Source organism: Lissotriton vulgaris, chromosome 10 (assembly GCF_964263255.1).
Source record: "Lissotriton vulgaris chromosome 10, aLisVul1.2, whole genome shotgun sequence".
NCBI classification, from domain to species: domain Eukaryota; kingdom Metazoa; phylum Chordata; class Amphibia; order Caudata; family Salamandridae; genus Lissotriton; species Lissotriton vulgaris.
Genome location: NC_141698.1, coordinates 362,818,126 through 362,836,003, shown reverse-complemented (window position 1 = coordinate 362,836,003; position 17,878 = coordinate 362,818,126). Strand labels below are relative to the sequence as shown.

General features: G+C 42.2%; 1 protein-coding gene across 4 annotated transcripts in view; it reads right to left on the bottom strand.

The window, feature by feature from the left end:
* RHBDF1 (rhomboid 5 homolog 1) overlaps positions 1-17,878 on the bottom strand; it is a 448,564-nt gene that overhangs the window by 42,189 nt on the left and 388,497 nt on the right. For all 4 annotated transcript variants that reach the window (XM_086941148.1, XM_086941149.1, XM_086941151.1 and 1 more), the window contains one exon: positions 14,495-14,558. In XM_086941148.1, coding sequence (XP_086797274.1) covers positions 14,495-14,558 — 64 coding nt within the window. The remainder of the gene's footprint in view (positions 1-14,494; positions 14,559-17,878) is intronic.

Below are 17,878 nucleotides of genomic sequence, written 5' to 3'. Positions count from 1 at the left end.
TGTTCTGTTCAGATTCACCACCTGCTTGTCATGTGCTTATCTAGGTTCCTGATCGATACTGTGACCTTATGCCCCTATTCGGCTATAAAGCCCTTTATTCCCTATATTGGCATAACCGTTCAAGTGCGATTTTCTGAAAAGTCATCTCTGGCCTCACACGAGCAGAGCCACAGAGCCACATTCCAGCATGACTCTCTGCTACTTCCTTTGCGACCAATTAGTGCAATGACAGAGCAGCAGTCACTATCTGATATTCCTAGATAACACTCCGAGTTCTTCAACAAGATAAAAACTTAGCAAACCTGGAAATCCCCGCTTGCTATGTTTTGATTAGTAATAGAACTCTAATGAGCAACTGATAGCTGCCACTTCCTAGTGACATCTTTAATTGACGTCTTATGTCCAGCAAACTTGCGTCAAACCCGGCACCTGTCAGGTATAAATATTACCAACGTTGCCTTAAGCAAAAAGAGAAAGAGCGAAGCTAGCTGCTGTTGAGCGAGAGCTACTGTTGCTGATGCCAGCTGCCTGCATGACCAGTGTTGGTAAAAACTAGCACTCTGTCACTGCAGCCTGCTATCCTGTGGTGGTGAAGCTACTGATTACCATTATCGCCGCTACAGCGCGAACTGTGGTTCAGTACGCTTGAGGAGCCGTGCAGCCGTCCTCTGCGAAGACATCCAGCCCAGCTGCCCGCGGACGCTGTCACCCCTCCTTCCTCCAGACGCGCTGAGAGAAGCCGCTGCCTTTCTCGTGCAGAGAAATCCAGTCCCGGCGCTTCCGGTTTACCCTCGCGGGTGACTGGGATATCGAGAGAGACCCCTGAAGGAGATACCAATCCTCCATCATTCTATTCAGAGGTATGGTGTTGACTAAACCCTTAGAAGAGAATTCTTGAAACAAACCTTGGCAAAACCAACTTAACTTAAGCTACTTACTTACTCCCCCTTCTCACGTGTTAGGCTTAGGTCAGGCACACTGGGGTAGGCTTAGTTAGAAGCACCAGTTGAGTATGTTAGCCTAATGTATATATGACTGTATATATGTTTTATTACTTTTAAACCATTGTATGGCTAAGAAACCATATCAATGCTTTTACAGTTCTATTTCGCAATTCTTATCTTACTGTACGTACTTTTTATAATAACAGTTATTGCAATTGTGGCAATACATCTCTCTTGTATGAGAAGAAAGACTGTTCAATAAATGTTAACCTTTATTGATACACGCCCGTCTCTCTATTCTCTACATACTGTGAAAGTAAACTGCACCAGACTGACTGAGTGAAATCTATGTCTATTGTTTCACATGACCCTAGAGATCGACTCTTGATCTGAGGAGCAAAGTTGTCATGTTGCACGGTTGTTGGAAAACTGAATCCCTTCTTGTCTGTGCCAAGGAAGCTGATCACTTCCTATGCAGAGAAGAAAGTTTCCAGTGACCTCTGAGCTAGTTGGTAACACAACCCAATTAAGTTTAGCATAGTCAGTGGAGGCCTGGAATATCCGCAGTTCCACGTCGATACTACTGTTTATGTTATTCCAATGCGCAGGGCCTAGTGGGAAACTAGGAACTACACTACATGGCGCCCAACGTTTGGTAAGGCGATAAACTAACGTAAGACTTGTAGAGTAACTCAGTCGTGCATATTTCACACCCCTTTCACCCGTAAATACTCCAATAGACGTCTGGAGTGGGTGAAAGGTTAAAATCCGCCCGACCTTAGTAGGAAGAGATTCCTATGTAAAGCTCCGGTTTATTCAACGTTGAAGGATACAGTGTTCCAAAATATTGTGCATCTAATCTTTGTCTCCTTGGAGACCTACTCTGCAAAAACCTCGCAATTTTACAATGCCAGAAAACGGCACCTCTGGGGCCGCAGTAGATGCGACTCAGCAAGGTCCCGAACAAGCAGACCCGGATGCTATTATCATCCCGGTCCAGTTAAGAAGATCTATAACTTTAAAACTTATAGAAAACGGACTGCCACCTCAAGGTGGTACAGTAATTTTCGTGATAGAGGCTCACGAGTATCGGCAGACAGAGGTATTCTATTCATGGATAAACTTTCCAGCGGTAAACGCAATAACACAAGAGTTTCACTATTACAAAATAGAGGAACCTCCGGATGAGTACGCCCCTTTCGAGGAGGTTGAAATTCCACTTAAATTTCAAGAGCACCTGCTCTGGTTTAATGGCGCCCTAAAACACAATAATCACATTACCAGGCTCGGTCCACTAGGTAGACCAGGAGCCACGTGGCCGGTTCTAGCCAGCTACACACCACATCCTGACATTGTAAGAATGTCTAGAGAAGAGCTGTTAGCACAGCTAAACACATTAATAAAAATACATAGGCAATTAGTCCAATATGTAATACGGACTGCAACAGTCCAGCCAGCTGTTAATACACCACAGCTGACCCCTCATCAGGGGAACACTAATAAAATTACACCACAGAACATACAGTCATGTCTTGGTAAAACACCCGTAAAACGGGAACAAATTCCTTTCTGGTTAGCCCAGAAAATCACTCAAATAGAGGCAGTATTTCCTGATACTACCCCTATTGAGAAACACAGAATCTTGACCATCTGCCTTCCTATGGGAATCGCACCACACGTGGAGGACTGCGACACTTGGGGTACAGTCTTTGCTTCCATTTACACAAAAACACACGGTGTTCCGTCTATGGCGGTAATACCAGACGTGCTAAAACAGATTCAAAATGAATTCGGTCCAGAGCCAGCTTTAAATCTAGGTATGAAATTACTGAAAGACTTCAAGCAGGTCACGGCTATATTATTAGCCAATGTAAAGGGAGAAGCAGCATCTGTGGCGATCCGCCAGAAGTTGAGGGAAACAGATATAAAAGATCCTGTTGAGCTTGCAAAAATCATAGAAAAATGCTATGAAGAATTAGGTAGAGACAGCTTGGGTGGAAAACCAGTTAAGCCCCAACTGCTCGAAAATCCAGAAAAATTATTTATTAAAAATAATTCAAACACTCCTAAAAAGAGCTGGGATGGAAATAAACAATCCACTCCCAAGGAAAAAGTTTTCCAGTCCAGAGGAAGGTCTCCTCGACGGAGGGAAAGAACTCCGACTCGAGAACGCCAGTCTCCCCAACGGGAGCCCTCTGAGAAAAGATATAACCTTAGAAATAGGGATAATATAAAAAAACCTGATAGATATCAAAGTATTGATACACGTCCCTCTCGATCTCTTCCACAGACTTCGGAAAGAAGAGGACGGTCAGACCCAGGAGAGCACACCAAGTCCAAAGACAAGGAACCTGCTCAAAATAAGAAATCTCAATTTCAGAAAAAGAAGGTAGCCAGTATTAGAGTAATCAACCATGCCGAGAATACTGAGGACACAGTTGAAAAACGGGGAGTGGGCATTGACAATGTTGGACAGTGCAGCAGAGATCAGTATAGCGCGCAAGAACTTGATGAGTCATCTGGAGACAGTGGACACGAATGAATACATTCAGGTTGAAACTGCCGACGCCAGACTTAGCGAGCCCCATAAAATATACGAAATAACATTGCGTATGGAGGGTGATAAGACTAGGAAAATTAAGGGTCTATTTTGGGATAAGCTCTCAAAAGGCTATGATATTCTGTTAGCTGAAAAAGATTGGCCCCCGGAGTTTGTCAGGGAGTGCCCTCGTGGCGAAGAAGTGATTATGCCTGCCTTCTCGAATCACATTCCGATTCATAAAAAATACACATATGCAAGGAAATGGGCAGTAGCCCAGGCACCTGCATTATATAAAAATCATGTAGGATGGGATGAGGATTCTCCGCCTCACAAAATCCAACTAAAAAGTGAACCAACTGCCCAACGGCAGTATCCCATAAAGCAAGAAGCTAAAAAACAGGTCAGGGAGATCTTAGATCAACTTGAATACCAGGGGGTGATTGAAACATGCACCTCTCAAATGAACAATCCTTTGTTTCCTGTCTCCAAGCCAGACAATTCATATCGTCTAGTTTTGGACTACAGACACCTTAATACATGTTGCAAAACTTTTGCAGTACAAAACTCGCATAGTGCAGCCCTAATGAATAACATAGTTAGGAAAAAATATAAAACGACATTAGACATTTCTAATGGTTTCTTTTGTCAAAACATTGCACCAGAAAGCAGATACTTGACCGCTTTCTCCGCATTTGGGTCGCAGAAAAAATTCTGTCGACTCCCACAGGGGTTCAAGAACAGCCCAGGACTATTCTCAGCTAGGGTAACAGAGTTACTACAAATCTATGATGATGAAGCATTATCTTACGTAGATGACATTTATCTCACAGATGATGACTTGGATACTCACTTGAAAAGAGTGAACACCATTATACTTGGGTTCGCAGCAGAGGGTTACAAATTCAACTTTAAAAAGTCCCGAATTGCCCATCTGACAGTACTATTTTTAGGGTACGAATTATCAAGTGAAGGGAAAAGCCTAGCGGACAACTTCTTAGAGAAGTGCGCTGTACTCCAAGCTCCAAAAACGCTGAAGAATTTACAATCAATACTAGGTTTTCTGAATTTCGGAAGAACTTACATCCTAAATTACGCAGAGAGGGTTAAACCTCTCTACGAACTAATTAAACCTGATTTAAAACAAATCAATTGGACTCAAAAACACACAGAAATTTTGAGATCACTGCAAACAGACATGTTAGCAAAAACAAAATTAGATACACGTGACAACACACGCGATCTGGTAATCCGAGTCATCCCAGGAAGATGCGGATTCACGTACCTAACCTCTAATGAGGGAGAAAAGGTACCAATTTCAATTAAATCTCACTTGTACACACAAGCAGAAAAAACATTCAGTCGCACAGAAAAAACTGTGAACGCAGTGCAAATCGCATTAGCAAATGAAAGAGAACTAGCACACGGCAAACGGATTAATATCCTCACAGCGGAATCCGCCTTCGAGGCGCTATTCAGCCCAGTAAACCTGCCTACAGTGTCATTGGATCCGAAATGGATACAGTGTATAGATTCTCTAGGAGCGGAAGATGTGAAATACTATTTTGCCCCGCAATACGAAGAACTGAATGATTTAGAGTATGAAGAAGAATATCCTCTGCCAATCGAAATTCTGCCTCTTCCATTATATGCCTGTATAATCTATACAGATAGCTCTGTACAGCATTTCAATGTAGAGAGAAAATCCTACGATGCAGCATGTGCGATCATTAAATGTCGTTGGCTGTGCGGTAAAATCAAACCGAAAATAACAAAAACTGAATCAGTCAAGTACTGTTCGGCTCAAAGAACTGAAATCAGATCTTTAAAGATGGCGCTCGAAAATGCAGAACGCGAATTCCCCACACTTATAGTGTGCGATTCTCATTTTTGCGTAAATTCTTTCAACAACAAACTGCAGAGTTGGATCGAAAACGACTACAAAGATGACACAGGTGCCACAATAAAGCATAAAAAGCTCTGGAACGAGGTAGCTCTTTTACACAAAGAACTACAAAAGACTCACGTGATTCACGCACAGAGTCTTCAACGTGATGGCGTTCACGTTGCAGGGAATTCATTGGCTAATACAGCCAAAGCGGAAGCAACTAACCCGGCTTCCGTAGCCACAAAAAAGCGTACAGATAAGTATATAGACGGGGAAACCATGCTGGCAGTAAGAACGACCGTAAAAGGCGACTGCGCAGCACTACCCGTAAACTATCCACTCAATTATGCATATATAATCGATGCAAACTCCGTTCCTTTTGCTCGGATCCCTGGAGTGGGGGATAGAGTAATTCCAAACAGGAGCAGGAGGGGCTTCCTCTTACTGGAAGCACACATGGGGTTGGGACTGAGACACCAAACAATCAAAGCCTCTCTGAAAGAATTACAATCAGAGTACTGGTGGCCAGGAATGAGTATAGATATTCAATGTTTTGCTCAAAGTTGTGAAGACTGCAACAGAGATCGCAGTAATGAACAGGCCAGTGTAGTTTCAGGATCCCTTCTAGACAGCATAAGGCGGTCTATCTGCGCAATCAAAGAAGAGAAGCGCGTCCCAGTGTACAACGTTTAAGACGAAATACACTTAAATAATGAGGCCTCCAGCACTCGGCTGACGCTAGAACTGTTATAAAAAGATTAGCGAGTCCATATCGGCACATACGCAATTACCACGTTCCATTCTGACCAGGGTCCTGCTTTTAGCTCTCGAGCTTATGGGGAGGCCATGGCTAGCATGGGAATTGGGTTGTGGTATTCTTGTCAGTCATACCTCGGAAGGGAATAGTGTGATAGAAAGAAAAAACCGGGACATAAAGCAATCTATAACAGCGAAGGTATTAGGTTCAGGCGCTGGGTGGGTCAAACATTTAATAAGTGTCCAGACTAGTCTTAACAACATGCCAAGAAATTCTCTAAAAGGTTTCAGCCCATACGAACTATTGTTCGGAATTAGAATGAACGTTCAGGACCTCGATAGTCAGATGTCAGTGGTACAAAAAGAAACAAAGCAGTTTGAAGTAAAAGACCGTTTGGCTGTTTTACAGGAACTGAATGAAACAAGAAAATCATTAAGCAACATAAAGTTAAAGCAACAGCCAAGTACCACTGACGAGGCACCACCCGCAACAGCCCCAGCAAGGCCTGTCTGGATTCCAAAGATTGGGGATCTAGTCAGAGAAAAGATCGCGGTGACGAAGGAATTTGGGCCTTCTTACAGAAAAGCAGTACCTGTCTTAGCTGTCACCGGAACAAGATCAGTTGTGCTACCGCCCCTTGCTGGTAAAAAGGAGAACAGAGTCGTGTCCATCGATCTGGTAAAACCACAAGCATGTGGCCTATAATCAACAGTAGGCCCAGTGGACTCCCAAGAAACAACAGAATACCCAAACTTGCAACGATCCAAGAGGTTCAAACTGAAAGACTCATCACATTCGATCAGCCTGCAGTGCACAATGAAGGACTATGCAATACAGCCATGGAACTCGTGCCTCTTGAAACACAGATTGAAACAGTTCGTCAAGAAACAACACCAGTCTACAATGATGTGGCATCAGAATGTGCTACCGAGAGACAGATTGAAAGAACAATCCCATCAATTGACAGAACTGCCTCTGGTTATTTCATCAACTTCGACAACTTCTCTGAAGATTTTAACGACCCCGAAGTGATGCCAGAAACAAAAAAGTCTTTTAAAGAAAAAGCAACGGAACTCTTTCATCAACTGAAGAAAATCTACCTTGTTTCCCCTTGGCTAGAGTTCTGGTTCGGTCTAGGTGTATTTTTCCTCCTGCTTTGGCTCATCATGGTACTGTGTTTGGGAAAATTCATTGAAGGAAAATATATTACAATGGACACAGCAAGTCAGAACATCAACCTAGTCCTGAAACCACACAGATCATCCCACGTGAAGAAAAGAGAACTGTCAACAGTAAATGTCACAGCAATTCCAATACCTGGTGGGGTAGTATGGGAGAAAACAGACTATGAGATCTATGGTCCGGTCGAAATCCTGAAGTATCCTCATCAACTAAAGGTTTCCTTAAGTGACTTTGTTACACCTAGTACATTCTCTGATGATTGGGACTTTAACAGTATTAATGACATGATGTCTGATTTAGTAATGTCAGCTAGATTCACAGATCATGATTATTTACAAGGTTCATCTAGTTATGAACAGTTATTCTGTTACACCCACTATGGGGATCATTACTTGCATAAATCTGCACAGCCTAGAAATGTTTTTATGTATAATCAATGGGAACATTGTTCTACACCACCTAAAAGCAGTTCTAAAGCATTTTTTGAGAAATTCAAATACTTCTCAGGGTTTAACACAAGTGATGCAGAAACGTTTTATTATAAACTGTTAGATAAAACAGGAATGAAAACAATGCTGACAAATTCTAAATTGATATATTCAGAAGCATTTTATGACAAAATGATGACATTTGGTTTTGATTATTGGAAAAATAATATTGAAACGAAAACAATTTGGGGTACAAAAGATTGGCAGGTGCAAGGCATAGAAGCACTATTTAGAACCTGCATGATACCAGAACAAATGTTATTTTTAAATGACACTGTACACCAAACATCTTGTCTTGGCCTAGCTAAGATCAAAGAAATGAAAACACCGTCTATTCCAAAGCCAATAGCTGAGAATGCAACTGCAGATAATGAGTTAGACGTGTCACACATTTTACATTTCAACAGAACACATCCTGATTGGAAAAAGTGGTTAATCTGGCCTACAGACACAAATAACTGTCAAGATAGATTCCTGAATAAAACACAGGGTTTAAAAATGACCAGATTAGACTCTAGATATTCCCAGAGACAACATCCAGGAATAATAACAACATACAGTGTAGGTAAACTCTGCCTAGAATGGCTAGCTACATCCACACTGGCTGAAATTAAGCAACACTTGTCTTTATTAAAAGATGGTGCTGATTTGCGCGATTTCATTCTTGGACCACGCAAACAGCGTCAAAAGCGTTTCATAGCGACCAGCATCTATGCTGCTTACAACGAGGCTTGGAAAGTAAAGCAAATTGAAACTGCTGAAAAGATACGAGAAATTGATCGTATTAATTTGGAGAAAACACTTTCTGTGGTAGACAATGGGTTAATGACTCTGTCTTCCAGAATATATTCTTTGGACAATATTGTATCATCTGCCTTTGATGTGATAGACAGAGATTTGCTTATGTTACAACATGGCCAGTCTCAATTACGCTCTATTATAGAACTAGGCTGGACGCTGCAAAATCTTCGTTCAGGCTATGTGCCTTGGCGTTTAATTAACACAACGTCATTATTTTCCATTTTTAACCTTACTGATAAACAGATCAGTTTGGCACAGAAAGGAGCAGACTATACAATCTTGAGCATCGAGAAACTCGAGAGATTACCATTGACAATGTCAGAGAGCCCTGTCATTGAATGGATAATACACGGAATTATCACAATTCCGATTACAACTTTCCGATTTCATAAGTGCCTTGAATACATACCTGCTGGCCAGTATGAACAATTGGGTAAAGGATACTTAAAATCCGAATGGAAATTACCATACACTCATTCTTGCTACAGTGACATCGACAAAAATGTATTTCTTAGTGGTGAGAACTGTAAACATTCACTAAGCGGTATACTTTTGTGTCAGGGTATTAATTTACACGGAGCATGTGATGGAAATTCAAACAATCTTTCATGCCACCAGCTAGTCACACCTGCAACTCAGATAGAGCCCTTCTTTATGCAACTCGCAAACGGGAGTTACATTCTAAGAACGGATCACAGGTGCTGTGGCCTCGCGCCCGGACTAAGTTATCTAGTAGAAGTAACGTCCATGGTCAAATGCTGTATGCAAGCATTGTTCCCGAGCGGGCCTCCAGACATAGTGACTCCCATCTGGCCTCGTCTGAATCTCTATTCTATACGAATTGATACATTAAGCAAAATGAAATCTGTGCTTTTACAGACAACAGTGCCTATAACGTCATCTAAAGAGACGTATGATCTTCTAGTCGCAAGGACGGCTACTGAGGTTCATGACCTTTTATCAACAAATTGCCCCGTGCATTTCGTACAAATGCTCGACCAACTCCTTAACATGTCTAGTGCTACAAGCATCCCAGGCATATTTAAGACAGTCTTTACGGGACTGCTAACACCCTTCCAGGCAATTTTGGGAATATTTCCTAATTTTGTGCACTCCATCTTTGGTGGTATTCCACTATTTTTTGGACTCATCGCAGGGATTCTATTTTTGACCATCCTGCTACGTTATGGCAAACCTCGGCTCAGACATAGCTCCCATGGGAATGGAAGAAACAATCCTAGCAATGCGCTACAGGGACAGGATAACTAACGTCCTCGGATTGGCCAGGCTGAGAGATCTAAACATGACCTGGTTCCTTTCATTCAGACCAATATGGCAAAATTGCATTTTACCTGTGCTACGGTGTATGCTTTGCGGCGAGGAATGCGTGTTGGACATCTGTCTTTCACTTCCATCAGCAGTACCAATGGACGCCGATACTTTGCTAAGTCCAATAACGGCTCACGCATTGTGTTGTCCCCAGCGGCTACCAATCCTGATGACGGCATTCGTGGAGACTCCTGTACTACAGCCAAGTGGTAACAGTGGAGCGAGTGACAAAAGCAACATCATCCAGGTACGACGTTCTGTGAGCATTGCTGATCCTGCCTTCGATGACAGCAATCATTCTCACACCTGCCAAGTTTCAGCGCTATCTAATTTGGTTGAACTATCACCTGATTTTGTAGACCAATTCTTTGCGAGCCTGTCTGATACGATGTTCTCACCCATAGAGAAACAATAACTTTTGAAAAGCTTTCCGACACACAGCGTTCCTATGAACTCTGGATTCGGCCTTCAGTTTTGATCAACAAAAAACTGCCAGGAGCTTTGGTAAACTGATTTTTCTTTGAATTGGACAATTTTTCAAATATTGACCCTTTTCTTTTTTGGCACGAACAATTCTTTGCTTAACGTAAAAACTATTCTTAGAGAACAGAAGCTTCACACTTCTATTTCTAAACACATCTAGAGACATAACAACATTACACCAGCCTCTAGCACACATGTTATTACAATGCATTTTTATGTGATGATTTATCTCGCATTTCTTCTGTCAGAGATACTTCATGTGTAATTCTTTTTGCATAATCGTTCATTGATTTTATATGCAATACCTTTTGAATGATTACTATGTTTTAAAAAACGTACAGTACCTAAATTCCATGTATTACAAGTACGCCTATTTCGAATGCATTTATGTATTTTGGGGTGGGCTATGTTACACAATGTTACACATGCATCTAATTGCTTAGTTTTAGTAATTTTGATGGACATGAATTCGTGGAGTGGGTGTCATGTGCTTATCTAGGTTCCTGATCGATACTGTGACCTTATGCCCCTATTCGGCTATAAAGCCCTTTATTCCCTATATTGGCATAACCGTTCAAGTGCGATTTTCTGAAAAGTCATCTCTGGCCTCACACGAGCAGAGCCACAGAGCCACATTCCAGCATGACTCTCTGCTACTTCCTTTGCGACCAATTAGTGCAATGACAGAGCAGCAGTCACTATCTGATATTCCTAGATAACACTCCGAGTTCTTCAACAAGATAAAAACTTAGCAAACCTGGAAATCCCCGCTTGCTATGTTTTGATTAGTAATAGAACTCTAATGAGCAACTGATAGCTGCCACTTCCTAGTGACATCTTTAATTGACGTCTTATGTCCAGCAAACTTGCGTCAAACCCGGCACCTGTCAGGTATAAATATTACCAACGTTGCCTTAAGCAAAAAGAGAAAGAGCGAAGCTAGCTGCTGTTGAGCGAGAGCTACTGTTGCTGATGCCAGCTGCCTGCATGACCAGTGTTGGTAAAAACTAGCACTCTGTCACTGCAGCCTGCTATCCTGTGGTGGTGAAGCTACTGATTACCATTATCGCCGCTACAGCGCGAACTGTGGTTCAGTACGCTTGAGGAGCCGTGCAGCCGTCCTCTGCGAAGACATCCAGCCCAGCTGCCCGCGGACGCTGTCACCCCTCCTTCCTCCAGACGCGCTGAGAGAAGCCGCTGCCTTTCTCGTGCAGAGAAATCCAGTCCCGGCGCTTCCGGTTTACCCTCGCGGGTGACTGGGATATCGAGAGAGACCCCTGAAGGAGATACCAATCCTCCATCATTCTATTCAGAGGTATGGTGTTGACTAAACCCTTAGAAGAGAATTCTTGAAACAAACCTTGGCAAAACCAACTTAACTTAAGCTACTTACTTACTCCCCCTTCTCACGTGTTAGGCTTAGGTCAGGCACACTGGGGTAGGCTTAGTTAGAAGCACCAGTTGAGTATGTTAGCCTAATGTATATATGACTGTATATATGTTTTATTACTTTTAAACCATTGTATGGCTAAGAAACCATATCAATGCTTTTACAGTTCTATTTCGCAATTCTTATCTTACTGTACGTACTTTTTATAATAACAGTTATTGCAATTGTGGCAATACATCTCTCTTGTATGAGAAGAAAGACTGTTCAATAAATGTTAACCTTTATTGATACACGCCCGTCTCTCTATTCTCTACATACTGTGAAAGTAAACTGCACCAGACTGACTGAGTGAAATCTATGTCTATTGTTTCACACGACCCTAGAGATCGACTCTTGATCTGAGGAGCAAAGTTGTCATGTTGCACGGTTGTTGGAAAACTGAATCCCTTCTTGTCTGTGCCAAGGAAGCTGATCACTTCCTATGCAGAGAAGAAAGTTTCCAGTGACCTCTGAGCTAGTTGGTAACACAACCCAATTAAGTTTAGCATAGTCAGTGGAGGCCTGGAATATCCGCAGTTCCACGTCGATACTACTGTTTATGTTATTCCAATGCGCAGGGCCTAGTGGGAAACTAGGAACTACACTACATGCTGAGAAAAGGTGGCAAAGTTAAGTGGTCTGGCCATGGTGGGCCACGGGGTGGAGTGCCAGGAACATGTGGGCAGCGAAGACAGCCTCTGCAGTAGTGGGGGAGAGTTGGATGCTCCACCATCCTGTGCAAAGTGGTCACGTGGGGTTCAAATATGGTCAATCTTACTTCTGCATAGCCTGGAGATCCAGGAGTTTTACCAGTTGCATTCTGCACCTGATAAATCCAGCTCCAGTATTCGTACTCCAGCTAATCCTGAGTCATGAACACTGGTCCATTCAAAGTTAGCCTAGGGATGCCGATCCGTCTGACTCCGAATAAGGGCCTGAAACTGCCAAAAAGAAAATTCCAAGAAGCAAGGGGACTATGGCAACCGAGAACATCGTTTCAAGCACAAAAGCTCTACTGCACAAAACTGTGGAAAAATCTAAACGAAAATAGATTTCAACTAATGAAAAAAATCAAAATAAAAGAAGTTAATTTTACTTAGGTCAAAAGAATATTTGCTTAAAAATATAGAAAACTAAAATTACCTAATTACTTTTCAATTGACCAATTGACCGTGGGTTAACTATCTGACGGACATTTATAAATATCATTAGGGAACATCATTCTCTGTAGGGTCAATTCTCTAGGGTGCTCTACAAATGAATTTGTGCAATCACTCAATATTTGTAACAATCACGTTTCAATGCTATTCACTTAATTGACCTGCGGCCTGATTACTAAATGAGATGTTATAGCCCCTGATAAATAAAGATACCACGGGGTACATCATTTATCGGGTGCGATAAGTAACACCTTTTTTTTAGTATATGGGGAATAACATGCAGATTTTTTAGTTTAATGCACAAAAATCTGCATGATACAGTAAGTATTGTGTTTTTCCCCTTTTACATTTCGGCAAATGTTGGGTTATTTAATGCATCTGATATTTATCAAATGCGTTAAATAAAAACAAACTAGTAATTCCGACGCGTGAGTAAACAAGGGTTTACGCACAGCACAGAATTTAACAAGCCACTCTTAATTAGGCCATTACTGTCCACTAAAATGTTTAAAGTTAAATGGTTGTTTGGCACAACACTGTGTCACTCTAGATATAGTCATATTGCCTCTCAATTTTACAAATTATATAAATGCACTTGGCTGTGGATTGCTGATCAGGAGGGGCAGGATGTTTTAATTATGGGCAGGCGCGGCCGGCACAGGTAAGAGCGGTGGGGTTGGGTGGGATGGGATGGTTGGAGTGGACAGAAATTGGGATAAGTAAAATGAAATAGAAAAATCAATAAAACCACTTACCTTGCGCCCGAGTCGGCTTTGGGTCGAGCACAAGGTAAGAGTTTTATCAATTTTTTTACTTAATTTTACCTATCCCGCTGCCTGTCGACCACCCGACCTCACCCCACCGCTCTTACCTGTGCCAGCCGGGCCTGATTTCAGGACTCTATTGTCATCTACTGTTAAAAAGCAACAATGAATATATACAAAATGCTTTTTTATGCATGATACACAGTTTAGGACAGGAAAGTCTTACAAAGGTTGTAATAACGTTTGAAAAAACAGTGCAGTGTAATGAATTCAATAGTTCCTCAACAAAATTACAAATATTAAAATAATATGTGGGTGATGTGAAGGGGGTTTATCCCCCCTTTTATTTTTAAATGCTAGGAAAGAATTGTACAACATTCCTCCCTCTTCATTACTTTTTTTTCATGCTTTTTTCTGACCAAATTAAATAGTAGCCTATCATTCCTTGCTTTCTTTATCTGTTTTAATTCAGTTGTCTGAACTTTTGGGTCAAAGTTACTCTCCTTGCGGCAGCAGAAAAGATGCTATGCACTCTTCCGCCCAGTTACAGCAGTATTACCTGTAAAGCAAAATGTTATTTAAAGTACATAATTTTCTGATATTTTATTTGATTGTCACGTTCTGTACTATTTGGGTAAAAAAACACTGTTTAAAACAGCAGCTAGAAAATGATCTACAATGGCATTTTTTACTATCATATTTTAATGCTAATTTTTACATATCACCTTACCGGCCACTTTGTGATGTCGTCGGGCCACTCATGGAGGGCATTTGAGGCAGGCTCATCACAGAATCTGAAAGAGAAAAATACATATTTTGTGGCTTCATATATATTTTTATAAGATGACTAAGGTTTTTTAAACCTGTTCAATAAAATGTTTATTTTCAGATATGAATAAATTGTCTTGAATTGCGTAACTTAAGTGGTGTGGTGTACTGTTTGGAATGATGTCACTCAGCTAGTGCGGTGCAACACAAGAGTGTATTACAAGCTCCTGGATTTGACTGCATCAAGATACTCGTCCTAGCACAAGCTCCATCATGCAAATGCCCACTGCAAGGGAATGGGCCACTATCATGGCTGTTCTGTGACCGGAAGAGTCAATACACATAAAATGTCAGTACTCTGAGCAATAAAGCCACCATCAGCATGGCTTCTTTAACTTTTTTTTTTTGTTCGAGAATGTCATGATGAAGTGAATGAATCCTAGGATTATCATAGTTGGAAACAATGATACTGTCATTCTTCCTGTTTTACTTTATCGCACTTCTTTTATTAAGGAATCCAAACTTAGTGATAAGGGATTAATTAATGAGTTTTGAATTATTTGTGCATGCAGAGGGATGCCTCAAATAAAAAGAGACACACCGCACAACTCAGAAGCACCAAAAAGGCCTTAAAACATGTAAAACATCAACCATCAGAGGATGACAGATTTACTTGTGCTCACTTTGTACCTCTACATTTTCAATACCACAGGCATTGGAACATAATTTACTTGGCCGCACAGCAAAAAACTGAAAATGGAACTAGAATGTTTGTAAATCCAGTGGCAGTGGCACCTACAGGGTATTCCACTTTAAGTATCCACTGACCTCAAGTAAAAAGAGCAATCCATGCTCGTATCTTACAGCCTTAATTAATTGTCATATATTCTCCTCGAGCAGAAAGACAACAATTATATGTCATCACATAACGTTAGATAGATATGCATAATGCTTATCTATTTGTGAATTTTATATAGCAGCACTCGTCCACTGTGCAACTTCAGCGGGCTGGGAGACAAAAAGAAAATTATAAATAGCAAAGGCACCGAGCTTAGAGTCCAGGATTGTGTTTAATCTTCTAGTGCAGCTGGTGTATTTGGCAATGTTCATTCTGGAAGACTCATTTTTTCAGGAAGTTCCTGAATTGCGGATAGTTGAGTACGAAATGGAGCTGTGGAATGAAGTGTTTCAAAGTGTTGGGCCTCTGGCCCTCAAGGATCTGACTCCATGCGGTAGTCTTCAGAAGGACTGTTGTTGAATACAATGTGAGGCAGCTGACCGTAAACTTCTGGCTAGGGTGTACTGTGCTGCCGGATTTTGACGATATCTCAGATGTTTGCTCAGTACCTTTTGTGCCCGATGTAGTGGGTTTTAACTTTGATTCTGTATTCCACAAGGAGCCAGTGTCGAGCTCTCAATGCTGGCTTGGCATGGTCTAGATTGGTTCAGTGCAGACAGGTTTTGTACACTCGAGTCTGCACTCCTTGTACTCTGGAGACTAGCTTTAAAGGAAGTCTAATGCAGACGCTACTTCAGATTGGAAATCTAAATGTATGATAGTTTACATTTTACCTCAAGCATGTGAGCCTTCAATCAACAAAAATAAAAGGTGCCGGCATGGACTTCTCCGCACAATGTATGGGATCAGTGCTTTTACAAAACAGCCAAATGTGGACTCTTTGCAAAAAGGCCCTCAATTTAACCGTGAGAGATCTCCTAGTGTGTCCAGCCCCTGCAAGCAGCTGTACGATAGTTGCCACTTTATAGTCTCACGAGCTAGGTAGCTATTGTGCTTTTGGTAGAACAGACTAATTTGCATACAGCCAGGTTCTGAAACTGGGATGGTGCAGTGAGCTAAAAAACGGTGTTGGATCTAGCCCGATCTTTTGACTGGGTGAGAGCTTTCTGCTTAATTCAGAGACTCTGTCCCTCACCACCCCTTTTTGTAAATATTTTTGTCCACCCTAAGCGTGGAAGGGTATTCTCAGATGTGAGACCCTTGCTCATGGCACCATCAGGATTCAAGCAAACCGGGCCGAAGACGGCTGTAATGCCAGAAACCGGTCCCCGGGAGCTTGTTTCCTTCCCAGTGTAAGAATTGGCTTCTGTAGTTTGGTTTGTCCTGTTCCCATCATGCACTGGGACAGGAACAGACTAATTTGCATACAGCCAGGTTCTGAAACTGGGATGGTGCAGTGAGCTAAAAAACGGTGTTGGATCTAGCCCTGATCTTTTGACTGGGTGAGAGCTTTCTGCTTAATTCAGAGACTCTGTCCCTCACCACCCCTTTTCGTAAATATTTTTGTCCACCCTAAGCGTGGAAGGGTATTCTCAGATGTGAGACCCTTGCTCATTGCACCATCAGGATTCAAGCAAACCGGGCCGAAGACGGCTGTAATGCCAGAAACCGGTCCCCGGGAGCTTGTTTCCTTCCCAGTGTAAGAATTGGCTTCTGTAGTTTGGTTTGTCCTGTTCCCATCATGCACTGGGACAGGAACAGACTAATTTGCATACAGCCAGGTTCTGAAACTGGGATGGTGCAGTGAGCTAAAAAACGGTGTTGGATCTAGCCCTGATCTTTTGACTGGGTGAGAGCTTTCTGCTTAATTCAGAGACTCTGTCCCTCACCACCCCTTTTTGTAAATATTTTTGTCCACCCTAAGCGTGGAAGGGTATTCTCAGATGTGAGACCCTTGCTCATTGCACCATCAGGATTCAAGCAAACCGGGCCGAAGACGGCTGTAATGCCAGAAACCGGTCCCCGGGAGCTTGTTTCCTTCCCAGTGTAAGAATTGGCTTCTGTAGTTTGGTTTGTCCTGTTCCCATCATGCACTGGGACAGGAACAGACTAATTTGCATACAGCCAGGTTCTGAAACTGGGATGGTGCAGTGAGCTAAAAAACGGTGTTGGATCTAGCCCTGATCTTTTGACTGGGTGAGAGCTTTCTGCTTAATTCAGAGACTCTGTCCCTCACCACCCCTTTTTGTAAATATTTTTGTCCACCCTAAGCGTTGAAGGGTATTCTCAGATGTGAGACCCTTGCTCATTGCACCATCAGGATTCAAGCAAACCGGGCCGAAGACGGCTGTAATGCCAGAAACCGGTCCCCGGGAGCTTGTTTCCTTCCCAGTGTAAGAATTGGCTTCTGTAGTTTGGTTTGTCCTGTTCCCATCATGCACTGGGACAGGAACAGACTAATTTGCATACAGCCAGGTTCTGAAACTGGGATGGTGCAGTGAGCTAAAAAACGGTGTTGGATCTAGCCCTGATCTTTTGACTGGGGGAGAGCTTTCTGCTTAATTCAGAGACTCTGTCCCTCACCACCCCTTTTTGTAAATATTTTTG